The 18,504-nt window shown below is 37.7% G+C and overlaps 1 protein-coding gene across 8 annotated transcripts in view; it reads right to left on the bottom strand.

Annotated features, from left to right (window-relative positions):
- The window catches only part of LOC120309259 (CGRP receptor component), a 46,611-nt gene extending 28,338 nt beyond the window's left edge, over positions 1-18,273 (bottom strand). For 5 of the 8 annotated variants that reach the window (XR_005557043.1, XM_039346323.1, XM_039346322.1 and 2 more), the window contains exons 1-5: positions 14,642-16,145; positions 14,018-14,054; positions 11,829-11,927; positions 10,380-10,474; positions 2,328-2,385 (exon numbers count right to left, since the gene is read on the bottom strand). Coding sequence is in view for 7 of the 8 variants with exons in the window: in XM_039346323.1 (XP_039202257.1) it covers positions 2,328-2,385; positions 10,380-10,474; positions 11,829-11,927; positions 14,018-14,054; positions 14,642-14,748 (396 nt within the window). In the remaining variant the exon portion in view is untranslated. The other 3 variants (XM_039346320.1, XM_039346324.1, XM_039346325.1) reach the window with 3 other exon arrangements.
- Positions 18,274-18,504: the final 231 nt, after the last annotated feature.

The following is an 18,504-nucleotide window of genomic DNA, read 5'->3' as shown; positions in this document are numbered from 1 at the left end:
GATGCCACAATGGTTATAAGTTTGAAAAATGGTCATAAGTCACTTTTTTCAGCGCCATTGAAACTTCAAACAGTCACTAAGCGAGCGGCTGTAAATTGAGGACTACCTGTACTACAGTATAATAAAAACAGTAAGATAGATACACAGCTGAAACATTTTGTAACATTGAATTATTTTCACCTATTTCAGTTAAAAAGTCAGCAGCCTTGATTGTGTCCCTAAGAACTGTTTTGGAATCAAAATATTTTTATGGAGAAGATTAAGCTGAGAGTGATCTTTTGTTTTATTTTCTATCTCCCGTAAACTAATAGACTACCTTAAATGTGAAATAGAGCAGATGGAGAGATTGCCTTTTTGCTAAATCAATGACCTAATAACTCCCACATCTTCTGCGAGAGCAGGCGCCATCTCAGAACATTCGCTTCAGCTATTCATTTTCTTCTAAAATGAACATTTTATTTGCCCAGGGAATCTGCAGCTCTCAAGGATGTATCAGTCAATATCCATTGACTATGCAGCTCTCAAAGGTTTGTTAGCATGGAATGATGATGCAGCCTGGAGAGGGAAGTGGAAGGGGGCAGGAGAGATAGAAAATAAGCAGAGAATATTCAGAGGAAGTGACCACATAGTGCTAGAGATAATGATTAAAGGAAAGGAAATTTATCTAACTGACTGGGTATTTTGAACTTTGCACATTTTAATAATTCAGAATAATGGTAAGTGGGAATTTGTGGTCACAGAAGCTAACGGGAAAAGGAGCTTAAACAGTATGAATTTCTAAAAAAAAAGGTATTTAAAAATGGGGAATGCAGGAAAAGCATAAAATGTCTATTTTCATTCTCAGAACTGTCAGATACAAATTCAGTGCAGAGAAGAGCAACAAAGATAGTGAGGGGCTTGGAGACTAAATTTTAGGAAAAATAGATAAAGGAACTTGGTATGTTTAGCCGAAGTGAAGATGGAACAACAGGTAATACAGGAACAACAGAGCTAAAGTCATGTATTTTTTCTCATGTGTCTTCAATGACAAAAGAATTAGACAGCTCTTCAGGACAACATAAAAGGCCAGGGTTAGAGTGGAACCATATTTATATTTACTTTGCATGAGGATCAGATGAAATACGGGATCAGACGAAATACAGAGCATGAAAGAATTTTCTGATGGTTTGGTCAAATCTTTATGAGTCTTGAGAAAACAAGAACCTGTGAAGTACCAAAAGGACAAGACTCCCATCTTCAAAAAAGAAACAAAAGAGGATCTAGCAAATTACAGACCAGCTGGCAGAACATCAAAGCAGACAAATTCTACAATCAATAATGAATAGATTATTCAGTAGAAATTTAATTTTAAAATGTGCTATCTATCAGAAGATAAAATAGCAGAAACTCATTTTACAACTTTCAGAGATGGCAGAGAATACTGTACATATAGTATACCTTGATTTCAACAAAAAAAATGTGACAAAGCACTCCACAAAATTTGAATTAAGTTAGTAAAGTGTGGACTTGATGACATGTTAATTAATTGAACACATAGATGGTTTAAACTGGTTTTCAGAACCAACCTGACTTCTAGATACATTGATCTCCATGATAACCTGATTTTATTGTACGTATTTCCTGTCTTCTGTCATATTTGGACTTCTATTGTATATAAGATACAATCTCTCCAAAGTAGCTATTTTATGTATGTTTGCACAAATATCTAAAAAATACAGTCCGCTCCTGACCATTTCATTTTTACATTTAACCTAGATATAATTACTTTGCTCCAGTACTCTTCTATGGCTTCTTGTTTATTTCTTGATATGGCTGCCCAAATCATTCTCAATGAGCTGGGTGACTTACATAATATATTTACATATATTATAATAACTTACATTCCAGTCTTCTAATATATTTCCAGGGCAGTTTAGAACACATAATCAAAGATGAAATAACAAACTTTTTATAATAAAATGAATACAAAACAACAGAATTTCAAATACTGCTAACAACAGCAGTAACTCCTCCTGGTAGCTGCTATTCTTTGTTGACTTTTTCCACCTTTCTCAGCCCTTCCGCTGTATCTGTACAGGTAAGGCTCACATGAACCTGGATCCTACTGTCCATCCTATCAAATGTACAGTATCTTTGTGCAGTTGCTACTGCAACCGCTTCACAGCTAGAGTAAACAATAAAACAGGCTGAGGATATGGATAAAAGCAAGAAAAAGAATATCCAGACAAGAATGATATCAATCCCACCATTATTGGAAAGTTGAGAAATCTCCTTGACTGATTTTCTATGTTCAAACCAATGTTTCAGAAGGCAGCTTTGTAACTTACCAGCTGGATTTCAACAGCAGTTGCAGGTCTGTGGTTGAGTAGTTGCAATTTTTCTGCCCTGTACCCAAGCAAAGGACATAAATATATATAATTTAGGGATTCTGGTCATAGGAATGAGTCCACATCATAACAAAACCTTGTCCACAGAACATCCAATTTACTTCAAGAATCAAATAATTCGGGAGCTTGAAAATTGCCATGCCCACATCTGTAATCCATTGGAATTTGCTGGTTTGTAAGTTTTAAAACTCTCAGTGACCCTTTGTTCAGGAACATTCACAACCCATTGCTCTTTCTGAACCCAGATTTCAAAAGTTTGTTTCCTTAGATAGTCCCAAAGGGCTGAAAACATATTTCAAAATCCTTTGCGGTACAATAAAACCATTAAGTGTCAATTTCACATCATTGGTTACCAAGACAGGCAGAAGTCAGGGATGTCCAATTTATTTGGTATCAACAGCTGGGTGAAATTTGATCACTTTTATGTAAAATTATTATTTAAACTAGTTTATTTTTTTTCAACCATGAGTTAGTTATAAAATTAAGTTTTTGTGAGCAACATTTAAACTAAATGAAACATAACCAAGGATGAATGTATAATTACTATTATACTTGTATATGTCTGGGCTTTTTTAAAGGACAGAAAGGGAGTTCAGGAATTTAAATTATGGTGTAACAACTCAGAATAGAGATGAAATAGAAGAAAGCGATGCCTACAGCGCTGTTGGAGGAAGAACGAAGAGCCTAATCAAACAAAGGGAAGAGCATTTATTAAGCTATATACAATAAAGAGGGGTAAAATGTATTTATTTCTCTCATTTTATTGTGTCCATGGATTGCTTTCTAGGAACCCTGTACAAAGTGACTCAATCCCTCTTAGGAGAGAAGAGTCAGAAGATTGTCTGATAGGCTGCTCTGAAGATTATTCAAGGCATCTGTTAAGGGAAATCATTCAAATCCACCCTGAGCTGAATTCCAACTGTGCAGGTCCTATTGAGTTAAGCATAGTCTGGCTTGATCTGAGAGAAAATTTACTTTCTTGGTCCTAAGGAAGTGGAAAGGGTCTACAGGGTTGTATATTAGATCCATGTTCTTCCAAACTGGTTAAGGTCTGTGGGGAGACAATGTGTGGTTGAATTCAAGAGGTGGTACATTCATTTTGAGTGAAATGATAGTTATGCCTGGGGTTAGGATTCAAAGATACATTTTCTTCTCAAGTACTCATTGTTGGACCAAACTATGCTGGATAATTTCTCCAACTTTCTTTTTCTAGGGAAAGTATTTGAGACAGAAGTTGGGCTGCAGCTTCAGAGGGTCCTGAGGGAAAATTATTTGTATTCTTCCCAGTCAAGTTCCAGGCCTTGGCACATTACTGAGATGGCATGATTACACATTAATGACCTATAATGGGAACAGGATTCGGATTCTGCATCCATCCTGTCCCACTTCGATCTCTCAACAGCTTTTAGTACCATCCCCAAGTAACCTTGCTAGAATTATTTGATTAAATAAATGGTATCATTCTGCCCTTGTTTCGGGGTTGAGAGTGGGAGACATAGAAATGATTTTCCTTCTAAGGTTGGTTTCATTTCTCAGAGCTCAATTCTTTTCTCTCTTCTTGAGTGGGGTCAACTTTGACATGAGCCTAGATATGATCAGTATGCTGACGTTATCTAGTTATACAGTGCAATCAGAAAGTATTCAGACCCCTAATTTTTTGTTTTAAATTTAAATTATTGTAATTGTAAACTGATAAAGTTATAATACAGATATAATAGTGATAGAAATTTAAAATAGAAATGGAATATTTAAAGATATTATGTTAACTGAGGGGAATAGAGAGGGGATAGTGAAATTTATTGAGTTGCGTTGTTTATATATATTTTTACTTCTGAATGTTTGACCACCCAACCATCACGGTGGGTCCTGAGTACTTTTTCTTAAGAATTTTAAAAAAAAACAATAAAATGTCTTTTTTTAAAAAAAGAAAGTATTCAGACCCCCTTCACTTTTGTCAATTTTGTTATGTTGCAGCCTGATACTACAGTTGTTGAAATTCATTTATTATCATTAATCTACACTCTGTATCCATAATGACAAAGTGAAAACAGAATTTTACAAATGTCTGTAAATTTATTAAAAAGAAAAAATGTAAATATCACATTGACCCTTTGAAAAAAAACACTTGAAATTTAGCTGAGGTGCCTCCCATTTCTCTTAATCATTGCTGACATTTTTCTGCATCTTGATTGGGGTCCACCTATGGTAAATTAAATTGATAGGGCATGATTTGGAAAGGTACACAGTTCTCTATAGAAGGTCTCACAGCTGACAATGCATTCTGTAGCAGAGCAAAAGCCATGAGGTCAAAGGAACTGCCTGCAGAGCTCAGAGACAGGATTATTGCAAGGCACAGATCTGGGGAAGGCTACAATAAAATTTCTGCTGCATTGAAGGTTTCTAAGAGCAAAGTGGCCTCCATAATTCTCAAATGGAAGAAGTTTGGCATAACCACGATTCTTCCAAGAACTGGTCACCTGGTCAAACTGAGCAATTGAGGGAGAAGAGCCTTAGTAAGAGAGATGACCAAGAACCTGATGGTCACTGTGACTGAGCTCCAGAGATCCTGTGTGGAGATGGAGCTCCAGAGATCCTGTGTAGAGATGGGACAGAATTCTAAAAGGACAGCCATCATTGCAGCCTCCACTGATCTGGGTTTTATGGCAGAGTGGCTAGACAGAAGCCTCTCCTCAGTGCAAAACACATGAAAGCCTACTTGGGGTTTGCAAAAAAGCACCTGAAGGACTCTCAGATTGAGGAACAAGATTCTCTGGTCTGATGAAACCAAGATTGAATTCTTTGTCCTCAATTCTAAACATTATATCTGGAGGAAACCAGGCATCGCTCATCACCTGACCAATATCATCTCAACAGTGAAGCATGCCAGTGGCAGCATCATGCTGTGGGGGTGTTTTTCAGTAGCAGGGATTGGGAGACTAGTCAGGGTTGAGGGAAAGCTGAATGGAGCAAAGTACAGGAATATCCTCAATGAAAACCTGTTCCACAGTGCTCAGGACCTCAGACTGGACCGAAAATGCACTTTCCAACATGATAATGATCCTAAGCACACAATCAAGACAACACAAGAGTGGCATAGGGACAACTCTGTGAATGCCCTAGAGTGGCCCAGCCAGAGCCGTGACTTGAACCCTGTTGAACATCTCTGAAAATGGCTGTCCACCGGCAGTCACCATCCAACCTGACTGAGCTTGAGAGGATTTGCAAGGACAAATGGCAGAAAATCTCCCAATCCAGGTGTGCAAAGCTTGTCACGTAATACCCAAAAAGACTCGAGGCTGTAATTGCTGCCAAAGGTGCTTCAAAAAAGTACTGAGTGAAGCATCTGAATATTTATCCAATGTGATATTTCAGTTTTTTCTTTTTAATGCATTTACAGACATTTCTAAAATTCTGTATTCACTTTGTCATTATGGGGTACTGAGTGAAGATTAATGAGAAAAACATGAATTTCAACAACTGTAGAATCAGGCTGCAGCATAACAAAAGTGAAGGAGGGCTGAATACTTTCTGAATGCACTGCATATCTTATCCTAGGCTAGCCAGACAATGCTTTTAAGATTCTATTTCAGTTTCGGGTGGTTGTGCTGATTGGATGGGGGAGGGCACATTTAGGCTTATCAAGTGGTTTAGAATTTTAGGGCTAGTGGTTTTGGAAATCTTCCATCTTTGGTTCTCGATAGAGTTGCAGTGACTAGACAAAACCAGTCATGGTTCCTGCTTGAAGAGTAGCTCAGAGGGCCTTTGTACAAATCCATTTTGTGTATCAGTTGCACCCATTCCCAGATTAGGAGGCTGTAATAGTCATTTGTGGCTTGGTTATCTCAAATCTGAATTACTGGGATTTAGCCAGTTCGCAACAGTTTGGCATAACCGGTAGCTAATTTTTTGTTGCCCAGGCACAGAATGGACTTCTGAAAGCAGCATCCACACAGAGAACTGGTTGTTCACATATTTGAATCCCACCACTGATCCCAACCTTATCTCTCTCTGAAAATGCCTCTTCCCCCTCACCCCCCAGCACAGGATTAGGAGGTTATGGACTCTTCTCAGTGCAGTATGTTTTAATTTTTTAACTTATTATTTGTTCTTTGTAGTTTTTTGTTAGCTACCCGTGAGTCACATGACAAATGGGTGGCCATATATATATTGAATTTATAAATAATAACATCAAGCCCCTGCTCAGTTCAGGATCTCTTCTAGTATCTTTAATAGATGAGCATCCACGCTCTGTTTGAAGACCTCTAGCAAAGGGGGGGGGGAATCTTCTCACGTGGCACTGTGTTGACAGCTCAGAAATCATAAAGTTCTTCCTGAAGTTCAGCCTGAATTTACATTTTTTCAGTTTTATTCTAATGGTTCTAGTCATGCTCTCTGAGGCAATACACAGTAAATGCATTCCTTTTTTTTCTCCATACATTTTAAGTATGTTACCGTACAATATTTCTCCTCACTTATCTTTTCCATAGGCTAAACCCACACAGATTCTTTAACAGTGGAAGTTTTGTTTCCAAACCTCTTATTATTTAGGCATCTTCTGAACTCACTCCAATCTGTTTCTCTTCTAAACAATGCCAATGACAAGCACATGATATATGACCAAGACAACATAGAACAGAACAATTCTGTCTTGTCTTCTGGACCCTGTGCTCCTATTATTGCAATCAAAAACAGCTTTTGCTTTTTTAATAGCTGCATCACACTGTGATTTCCTTCTCACTAATACTGTGAGTGCTGCTTCATTTTACCTGCTCCATTTTGGCCCTCAGTATATAACAAGCATGCTACGCCTCCTTATATCTGTTTTCTGATTTCTAAAGATGTTATTTTGAAGGTGTCAAAACCTGTTTTCATCTATATCAACCTGAATATCTGGATTACCTCTGAAATACTGGAAATATCTGTAAATACAACATGACAGTTGAAGACACAATGGTTTTATTTTGCTGTTGTTGTAGTAGTATCAGCTATCTGGGAGAAAATTATTGATAGAAGAATGGAGTAACATAATGATTTCTTACCTAGTTTAATAATGAAATGTCTGCAAGAAAACAACTAAACTCAGAAAGCACCAAGGACCCCACAAAAAATTATTGGCCTACCATGAAGAGTTGCTAAATAATATAAAGCACTATATACATCAACCTTCCCCAATCTGATCTCCTCCAGATATATGGAGATTACAATGCCCCAAATTGCCAGCCAGCAAATAAAAAATATATATAAAAACATTATTTTTTGAAAAAAATGATATTTTTTAAGATCTCATATGAGAGTGGGCCTTCCTATAACAATTATATTGTCAATGGGCGCCATCTAGAGGCACCAACTACTGATTTAAGCTCTATACAACCTGGATGACAGCCCGACATGTATAAATGAGCACTGTAAACACAGATGGAGAATTTGCAGCCTCCAGATGTGGTTCCCTGTAGCTCTTACTATCATTTAGCATTAGCCAAGCAAGCTGAGGATTCTGGGAGTTTTTGTTTTAGAAAGACAAGTAGAACCATGGATACCTAATTCTGTAAACATGAAGGCATAATATGATGTGTTCAGTGGTGGGATTCAACTGGTTCTCTATATGGATGCCGCTTCAGGAAGTCCATTCTGGCTTGGGCAACAAAAAATTAGCTACTGGTTCTGCCAAAGTGGTGTGAACCGGCTGAATCCCACCATTGGATGTGTTCTTCGATAGCATAAACTGGAAATTGAGAGCCATATGTTCTCTCAATACTTTTATACAGGCTTTTCCATCTGCTGGAGAGGTCAGAAGGACAGCAAATGATGCAATCAGGCAAATATCATGATTACTTATACGCATCAGAATGTCTGGGGCAAGTACTGAATCACAGCATTAATGTGATAATATTAAATTATATATTATTTTAAATTAATGTCATTTTGGTATCATCACAGTTTGCTGCAGACACCATTGAGGAAAACGATAATAAGGATTATCAAGAACAATTACACAGATCAAGTGAATGCTTAGAAAGACAGTATTGTCTACAATTGGAAAAGTACTCTTAACAATTCTTACAAGTTATCTTCACAGCAGTTTGCTATAATATTTTTAAGCAAAAACTATTCAAATCAAACTAAATTGACTATAAATAGTCCTCATCTAACAAGTTGCTTGGCAACTGTTCAAAGTTACGGTGAACACCCAAAAAGGTACTTACAATGCAGATTTGAAGTTCTGATGGCCCATGATCACATTTTGGGCACTCAGCAATGGGCCCACATTTATGGCTGTTTGCAATGTCCTGCAGTCATGTGACTATAATTTATAACTTTTTTTGGCTGGAAACTGTCGTTTACTTCTGCTTTCCAACAGAAAATGCCTGTTGCAAATAATGGGTTTGTTTAATAATTGCAGAGTTCATTAATGACTAACATAAAAAGTGTGGTAAAATCTAGTTGGTCCATGTGATGACCTGCTTAACAACTAGCACAATTTATGACCATAATTCCAGGTTCAATTACAGTCATAAGTCGAGGACTACCTCTTTTTTTTAAGGATTTAGGAGCAGAAATTGACTACTTTATTGAAGGGAGTTTTACAGAGAGAAGTACCAAGGAAAAGTTTCCAGATCCATACATACAGCCAAAATGCTTAACTGGTCCTTTCAATGCTGTAGTTGTCTAAGTACTAATTCAACATTTTCCTCAACTGTTAAAATTTAAATTTCTGTATGTTTACATTTATCCAAAGCAGAACATCCAGATTCAGTCATAGTTTTGTTCCATATAGCATCAACTTTGTGAATGCTCAAGTTGCCTCTTTCTGCTATGTATTCAAAATGGACAATGACTAATATATATATGTATATGTGTGTATGTATATAGCACGTGTATATGTGTGTTATGTATGTATATGGGTAGATATATACTTTCTTTTGAGAACAGGTAACAGAATTTTATTTTTCATGTGGGCCAGTATGCTCACAGTTAAAAATGACAATTCTGTAAATGTTATCTTATCTTTTTTTTTAAAAGGATGTTGTGCATGTAGTGCCATTGCAAGCCAGCAGAACGTAGATATTCCTGATAAAGTGCAGATTGCCAATAATCCCAATTCACATTCTCTCAAAGGAGAAATGTTCTCTGTTGCATACACAAAGACAGATAACTCCAGTCCTTCTGTTTACTATTAATCTCTAATATTAATTTAAATCAATCAATTTTATTTACAGCCAGAAGGCCCAAAAGCAAGTTACAAACATAAATTAAACTTAACACTGGATAAAAGTTTAACAAGTAAAATATTTAATAAACATTACATTATAGACTTAAAACCCCATCTCACCTATTAAATAATTGAATAAATATTTCCATCGTTAACCAATGAAGGTATAAAGTGTGACCACATCACTTAGTGATGGCAATCCTGTCATTAACCGAATCCACAATCTTGACAAATTTATTCTATGTTCCTTCATAAAGTCTTTTCAGATACAGCAATTATTACTTTTGCCAAAGTTAACTAACAAGTAAGGACTTATACTGTCTCATATTTGAAAGTATTGAGTATTTATTTAGGCTTCCTTGAATGTAATTTTAGATATAATATATTTTTATATGATTAAATACTGTTTTATTTCAAATATTATTGCAGGAAACTGCTACTTGGGATTTTCCATAAATAAGAAATTTATCACATTTATACGGCCACCTCTCCCACAAAGTGACTTTATGTGGGGCAGCGTACAATAGCATCTACTATTGAAACGTACTACAAAACCAATGGAAACAGTAAACATGGATAAAAAGAAAATCACAAATGGGAGAATATCACACATAATGCAGCTGACTTTCGGACTCCCTACCACCAGGGGATCTCCTGGCCTGAACTAAAAGTATTTTTATGAACTGAAATAATTCAGCAATATTACTATGAATAGTTAGGATATATATAATCCAAAGCAAACAGTTCTAATCCATAGTTGCATGGTGTAATTTATAACTTACTTTGTTAGCTTCTGATTTTTCAGTGCTATGAGGAAATCTCTTACAATCTCAGGACTCTGGAACTTACATGGTGTCTTTGATATGTATTTCAATGTCTAGAAAGAAAAAGAAATTTTTAATATTATTCCCACTGCAATGTAGCAGGCCATCTTCAGTTGGGGGTAAACACTTCTTTTTCCTGGTTTCAAATGCTGCAAATGATATTATTACTGTGGTTGTGTAGAGTCAAGATGTTTTGCTTTGTGGTTCTTTTTGCAGCAAGAGCAATGAGCTTTACAAAGCTCCTATTTATTTCATTTAAAAGGTCATGTTGCTATTTTTTTAATATTTTGCAACCAGATTTTAGCAGCATGATCTGACTGGGATGGGGAGATGGAAAGATGCTCCATTGCCGTCTACTTTTTAAATCTTAAGGAAAATTGGACAAAATTCACAGCAAAATTTTCAACCATATTAGGAATTCAGACAGTCTTAGGATAGTAAAATAATCTCCATCTGATAAGGTATATCACTAAAGCTGGAAGAAATATAAAAGGGACAAGAGAATTATCAGAGAATATGATACTAAGGCTTAGGAAGTGAAATGTTATGATGGACGGACGTAATAGAACGATAGGAGATTATTATGGTCCATCGCACAGTCAGCCAATGTTCAGACTGGAATTGGCATTTTTATTCACTTATTAAATAATTACAGGCAGTCCTGGTCTTACAATCATTCATTTAGTGACCGTTTAAAGTTACAACAGCACTGAAAAAGTGACTTATGATCATTTTTTTACATAACTGTTGCAGCATCTCCACGATCATGTGATCAAAATTTGGATACCCATGCATTTATGATAGTTGCAATGTTCCAGGGTCATGTACCTTTTGCGACCTTCTGACAAGCAAAGTCAACAGGGAAGCCAGATTAATTTAACAACTGTGTTACTAACTTAACAACTGAAGTGATTCACTTAACTACTGTGGCAGGAAAGATCATAAACTGGGGCAAAATTACTTAACAAATTCTCACTTAAAAAACAGAAATGTTGGGTTCAATTGTGGTCGTAAGTTGAGGACGACCTGTATTATTATTATATTGCTAGTTAATAGTATTGAAGCAGTATTATAAATATTTTATTTTTAAAAAGTACGAACATTATTTCACTAATATATATCATTTTTCAGGGATATATTTTATTTATTTGCATCCCGCCCTTATTATTTATAAAAATAACTCAAGGCAGTGAACATATCCACCATGTCTTCCTCTTCCTAGTTTCCCCAGAATAACAACCCTGTGAAGTGAGTTTGGACCATGAATTGTGTTACTCTTTTGAATTTTTTCTCATTCTTTTAATAGATAGCAGGATTGTAGAAGATTCTTGTTCGTGGAAGTAAGCAAGTGGGATGGAGAGGGAAAACGCAATAAAGCACAAGATTTTTCCTCATTTCTTTACTTACTTCATATGTGATTGTGTTCAGATTCTGCTGGCCAACACTCTGCTTACTTTTCCCAGGCTCTTGGCACTGCCGCTTCAGATCAGTCAGCAATTTGTAGACCTGGGAAAGAGAAAACAGCTTTAAACATCTCCGGAGCTTTGAAGGAAACATGTGGCAGAAGACCACTTTAAAGAAGCAATGTGGTAAAAGGCCATCTTGAGGACTAAAGTACCCTCCTCCCTGAAATATTTTTTAATTTATTTATCAAATTTGTACACTCCCCATCCCACCTAAGTGGCTCTGGGTAACTTGCATTAATAATGCTTGATATGGCATGCGCCTACACATCTAGCCTTCTGGAAGGCCTTAAATAAGTGGCTCTTTCCCCAAATGTTGGGCTAAGGCAGTGCTTCTCAATTATTTTCTGTCATGCCCCCCTAGGAAGAAGAAAACATTTCGCGCCCCCCTCGTCATATTTCCTCGTCTTAGCCTTCGGAAGACTTTTTTTTATCTCCTTCTCTCTCCGCCTGTCTTCTCATCCCTGTTTAAAAAAATTTTTCTGTACAGAGGACCGATTTCCGGGTCTAAAAGTCACACGGGCGGGTTTGGCCAATCAGGATAGAGCATCATGTCTATCCAATCGGGTCCTTTGCATGTGTCACGTGATCCGATCTAGAAATCCAATATGACAGTATTTGCCGAGGTCAAACGAGCCCCCCTTTACGGAGCCTCGCGCCCCCCCTGGGGGGCGCACCCCACTATTTGAGAAGCACTGGGCTAAGGGGAAGCTGGAGCACAATAAATGTGGATGCAGAGATTTGGGCGAGTTTTGTTTTCTGGGGCCTGGAGTTATTTTTACGCTGGTTTTGTGTTATTTTGTGTTTTATTGTGTCCCTGTGAGTCACCCAGGGTATCAGCCTTGCCAGATACCCAAGGCAAGAAGCAAGTCCAGAAGGTCTAGCTCTAACTTATGGTAAAATTACAGTAACAGAATCTTGCAAGTCTGAAAGAATATCTCTTCCCCATCATCTTTAAAATCCAAAAACTTAGTAGGGTCCTTTCTGAGATATATGCCATGCCCTCATTCCTTCTACTGGCTCAGCTGCTTATTTGATAGTTTTCTAGTCTGGAGCTCTACCTCCTGTCTCTCCAAGGTCATTCCTACATACCATTACACAGCGTCATTGTATATAAGATAGGCGGCCATATACATTTTTCATGTAAATTAAATACCTATAAATATTAAGAGATACTGGAAAATCCTTTCCAATAAGCCAGTTAGTTTCCAAATATTTAAACTCAAATTACCACAGGCTTTAGACTAGTGAAACCTATTTTAGGTTGTACTAGCCTCCCCATAAATCAATTGTGCATTCTGAATAGCTCCTTAAGCAAATGGACAGAAGAAATGCAGAAAAAGAAATCTCCAAGAATGTATTCAGCTGAAGATTTTCTTTCAGGAGTATAACTGGAGTTTGCACACTGCTACAATCTGTTGCTAGTGTTTTAAGTGTTCTTGATTTCAGCTTATTTCAAAGAAAAGAGCTTTTTGTCATCACTATTAAACAAAGGAAATCAGCAGCCCTTTGCAGATCTTCATCTGGCACAATCGAGCAACCCTCCATTATGGCTACATTTTAAATTATGGCCAGTCTCCTTTTATGGCTACCCTTTAAATTAATTATTTATCACTGGAGGTGGATATATTTTGAATGTTGTATTTTAACTGATACCTTCTTGAACAAGAAAAAAATAGAGCCAATGTTTAAAAAGTACACATATTTATTTACAGAATTTATTTTCATTCAACAGTAGATTTCCCAAGGTGCCTTATAATTCCTGTTATGTAACAGTAACTCTATGATTTTGGTTTTTGCAATTATTAAACACATGGCAGAGAGAGCGGTCAGTCTTTTAAGAAGGAAATAAATGAGGAGATACCAATTAAGGAATACATGAATAAACATAAAAAGGATTGGCTAGTCCAGAACACTTTACTACTAACTTAGGCTCCATCATGAAGGACATGGTGTCCTCATGTTCATTAATTGCAACCTCAGATAATGGTGAAAGGACATAGAACAAGTTGACTTCTAGAAAAACAAACTTCCCTAACTTGAATGCCATCCAAATCTACTGAATTACAATGTCATCATGAAAACAAAATTCACCCTATATATAACTTTTCAGAACAGTACAAATCACATTACCTCATAATTGCTGAGAAGAGCTGCGTTTCCATCTTTCCTATGGAAAAAAAAAATCCAAAGAGATTGAAAGTACAATGATACTTTAACAGGACAAGCACGGAGAAGCCACCTTAAAAACCATAACTTTCTTATAAAAGTTGAAAGATACATGGGCACAGAGCTTAATGTAAGAAAGGGTTTTACTTACAAATCATTTTAAAAACTGCACTTAAACTGGAACTAAGAATAAGTGTGCCATAACTTGTAAAGACTATTGAAACCAAATCTGTTTACAAGGACTCGTTGGAGACCTGCCTGCTCTTGTTTTCTATTGAACTACATTCCAATTAACAGCAAATAAACTCATTTTATTTTTCAGTAAATGAATAAAAAAATTAGTATTTCTTTTTAAAAAAATCACATTTGCTTATCACAAACTAGTGAAAGCTATACATCCTTGGGACACTGAGTACAGCTGGACAGATAGGCAGCAGAAAATATCACTAGCATTTACAACGGAAGGGAATGACACTGTTTTCAGGTCCCCTGTTGCAACATACTTAAAAAATACAATGCATTATGTCAAGCACAGCCGACTGCTTGAATAGAACCACCACACTCATCACTTTCAAACAAGTTCAACACCTTTTCCACAAACTTCCATAGGCTCTAATGTTGTCTTTACAATGTACTGGTTGAGTGGATGAGAAAAGAGAGCCCCTTCTGAAAATATGCTGACTTGGCGTTCTCATTGCATTGTGTGGATACAAGAAAAGCTACAGCACTTATGTTCATACACAGACGCACACAATCATTTCATGAAAAGTGTTTTTGTTGTTGTTGACGGATATATATTCTCTCTTGTTGGTGGAGATATTTAATTCTTTTGAAGGTCTTTGCATTCCATATGCGTCCGGAGAAATCTCTTCTGAGTCCCCGTGCCCGACAACTATTGTTAAGAAAAAATAATAAAAAAGGATAATAGATCCAAAGAGAATTATTTTCAATGGACCCAAAACATGGGAGATGAGCAGGTTAGCTCACTTTAGAACAAATGTTGCATGGTTTCAGAAGACTTGAAGAGATAATTTGGCCCATGACCTTGTCTGCTGGATACCATTACCCACATGAATTTTTAAAAATGTTTTGCCATCTTTATCACTGCATCGAAAGCCAGCATAATGCTAAGTTGATATTTTCCTCTCTTTGGCTACGATGTAATCTACATCTACTAGGAATATGAACAAAGAATTGTGGGGTTTCTAAAGAAATATGCATATTTAAAGATCAGTCTGTAAGAAATAGTCATTCCCCTCCATTTGTAACATAGATCTCATTCTTTTCACTACAAAGATATGATGGAGAGTTTTAGCTTTAGGATGATTCAAATCAGTATTCATAAACATGCCCAATACACCATTCAAGTTAAATATGTACAATTTATTTATTTTTAGGTATTATATTTAGAGAGAAGGCTGTGAAAATGTATAACAGCAACACCAACTCTAGGACCAGCTGCAACATCAAGGACTCATTCCAAAAGTCTACAGTCAACAGGTGTCTAGGGCATCAGCAACTATCTGGAACCCAGCACCATCTCTGGGGCCAGGAACATGGTCAACTAGCACACAGGATGAAGGCCCTCCTCATCTAAAGTGGGGGGTGAGAGCATTGAGCCCTGTGGCAACCACACATTAGGAGCCTCAGCCACAATCTCTTTCCCCCAAATCAGCACAGATTGGAATGCCCCCAGCAAAAGAATGGTGCCCCTCACAACTAATATTCATTGGTGGTCCAGAAGGATTTTATGAATCAAATATTATGATATCAAAAGGCAGCAGGATGGTATATACCTCATCTCTAGAAGTAAAGTGATCACTGTTGTCTTAACTCTAACTGAAAAGGCTTCAGATAATCTGTTCCCTCATGGGTCCTTGGAGCTGCAATCCCATTTTTCAGCAATCTTCTCAAAAAGGGATGATTGAAGTGTACCTAAATTGTCTAGAACCACTATGTCCAGCAATGTTTTTGAGAAGGGAGCACAATCCTTCCTCTTTCAAAACTGGCGGACCGCCCCTTTCCCTCAAAAAGGATGACATTTTGCCTCCAAAAGTGGCACTAAGTCTTATTTGGGGGGGCCGGGGTCTTTTCCACTCACCTCACCGCAGCAGCACCATAGCTCAGTTCTTGGCTGCAGAGGCCTCTAACTGCAAAATGCAGGCCTGAACTCCATTCTCAGCTGCAGAAAAAATGGGCCAGCAAGGCAAGTGTCAATCCATGGGTGGCCTGGCTGCAATGGTAAGCTCCATCCCCACCCTAGCTTGATTTTTAGGCATGCATCTCACCCCAAAACTAGGTCTTATTTTTGAGGTAGGGCTTATATTAGGCCCACTCTCAAAAATCAAGCTAGGGCTTATGTTCAGAGTAGGTCTGACTTTCAGGGAAACATGGTGGACCCAAGAACAGGTCATTTCCTAAGTAGCCTTCACAAGCCAGGAGGACGATCATCTCAAAGACCGTGTCCCCTTTCTTGGAGTCATTAGCTCATCTCATCTAAACCCACAAGACAATGCCTCAGGCACCTCAAAAGTCAGAATCCAACTCCAAGCGAATCCATTGACTATATCCATCAGATAGCTAGAATATTCTTCACAGTGGCCCTATAAATGGTCCAGCAGCTTGTCTTTCCCCAGCAGGAAACAATCACTTTAAACAGGGTTGCTGGGGGTGGGGACTATCCAGACATAATAAGAGCAGAGAGATAATGTTTTGCCATTCTTAATGCCACAATATAATCCCCAACATACTGATGATACTACCTAGTCTGGTTAATGAAACATCTGCAAAGAACAATCAAGTTCAGAGAGCACTCTTCAGTCAGATTCATTATTCATGTTTCTCCAACTGATTCCAATGACTTTTAGATATCTCTTCTGGCACTTCAGCTCCAGAACTCCTTGGAGAACCAACGTGTGCCCTTAGGCTGATGCCCTATTCTAGGAACAATCACCGAAACCAAATCTATCTTTTAATTTTTTTTACTCCTGTTAATTAATTTGAAATAATCAAATAAAACAACAGTAACATATATATTTTTTCTGCTTGCATGATTACCAATGATGTCTATAAATATATAGGTAATTATCAATCAGAACATTCTTATCAAACTGCACTGAAATCCTATCTATATTTATTTTTTATTGGATCTTATTCTCCCAGAAGCCTGCCTATCAATATAACATTGCAAGGGAACAAGCAACCACCACTAAATTAACTGGGATTTACTGTTGGATATATAGTAATTACTTTTTAATGTGTAAATTGCATAAGATATTATTACAAGGGTTTTGTTAGTTTTATTGTATTTGTGTATTTTCATTAATGCATAGAAGACCAGTGTGTACCCATTTAAATATACAAATATGATTGCACATACAGAAAACTGTTTTCCTCCTATACACCCTCCCAAACTTCTCAAGTGACAAAATAGATCACAAGTCTGGATTAAGAGAAAGCAACGCAGAAAAAAAGGGGTGGGGTAGTTATGTGTATGCCCAGCAAGAGATTCTCCATCACAGCAGGTAGAAGTAAGCAACTGAATTTGGCTAATGCCAAAAAAACTAAGGAGGGTCAGACCTGGATTTGGATTGGAGACCATAAGAAATGAATTGTAGGCAACACCGAGTAATAATAAAACAAATCAGGTTAGGAGGCAATGACAATCTATGTTGCCAGCATTGAGGCTTTAACTTACTCCACCCTCTTGCAATATTGAAGGACTGTAGGCAATAGCTGGATTCGTCGACATATATAATTTGGTTCCCTAACGATCCCATTTCCAGGGCTTGCACAAGAAAGATGAATGGTGAATTAATCAACGAGCCACATTCGCACAACCCACTGAAGCATTTTATATGTCTATTAAAAAAAACAGCCAGGCAAAGAGGAGGAGCCACGTTTGCAGGAGATCGACGCAACCGTGAGAGCTTTAAACGAGTCAGGGAAACGCGTGTGCGTGCGTGGCCGGAAAGCAACGGCATTCAGACCCATGCCCAGTGTTTCTCTTTCTTCCCTGCGTCTGAATGTAATCCTGCCTCTCGTTTTTACCCCTTCAGTGAGGGCAAGTCTTGCTGACCTAAAGAAGCCCAACTCGTTCGCTATCTTACACTTCCATGTTGCCCTTGCCGTCCAGAGGCAAGTCCGCACCGCCGTCGCCACCACTGTATCCTCCTTGCGTTTTCTTTACGCGCCCGGATCCGCCGGCACCGCCCCTTCCTTCTCAGGCGCTGGAGCTCCTCCCCGGCGGCAAGTTCTGGGACTGGCGCCTTCCAGATGTTAATGTCAAACCACTTGGGGGGAGAGAACCCTCTTTCTAGCATAGGGGTCTTCAAACTTGGCTCTTTTATGACTTGTGGACTTCAACTCCCAGAATTCCTCAGCCAGGCACGCAAGTTTGAAGACCCCTGTTCTAGCAGGAACTGAAGCTTTAAAAGTATATGAATGTGTAT

Source organism: Crotalus tigris, unplaced genomic scaffold, assembly GCF_016545835.1.
Source record: "Crotalus tigris isolate CLP2741 ecotype Arizona unplaced genomic scaffold, ASM1654583v1 scf7180000017987.690289119674:8195010, whole genome shotgun sequence".
Lineage (NCBI taxonomy): Eukaryota > Metazoa > Chordata > Lepidosauria > Squamata > Viperidae > Crotalus > Crotalus tigris.
Note: the sequence above shows the minus strand (reverse complement) of the source record. Positions and strands in the feature narration are given on the sequence as shown.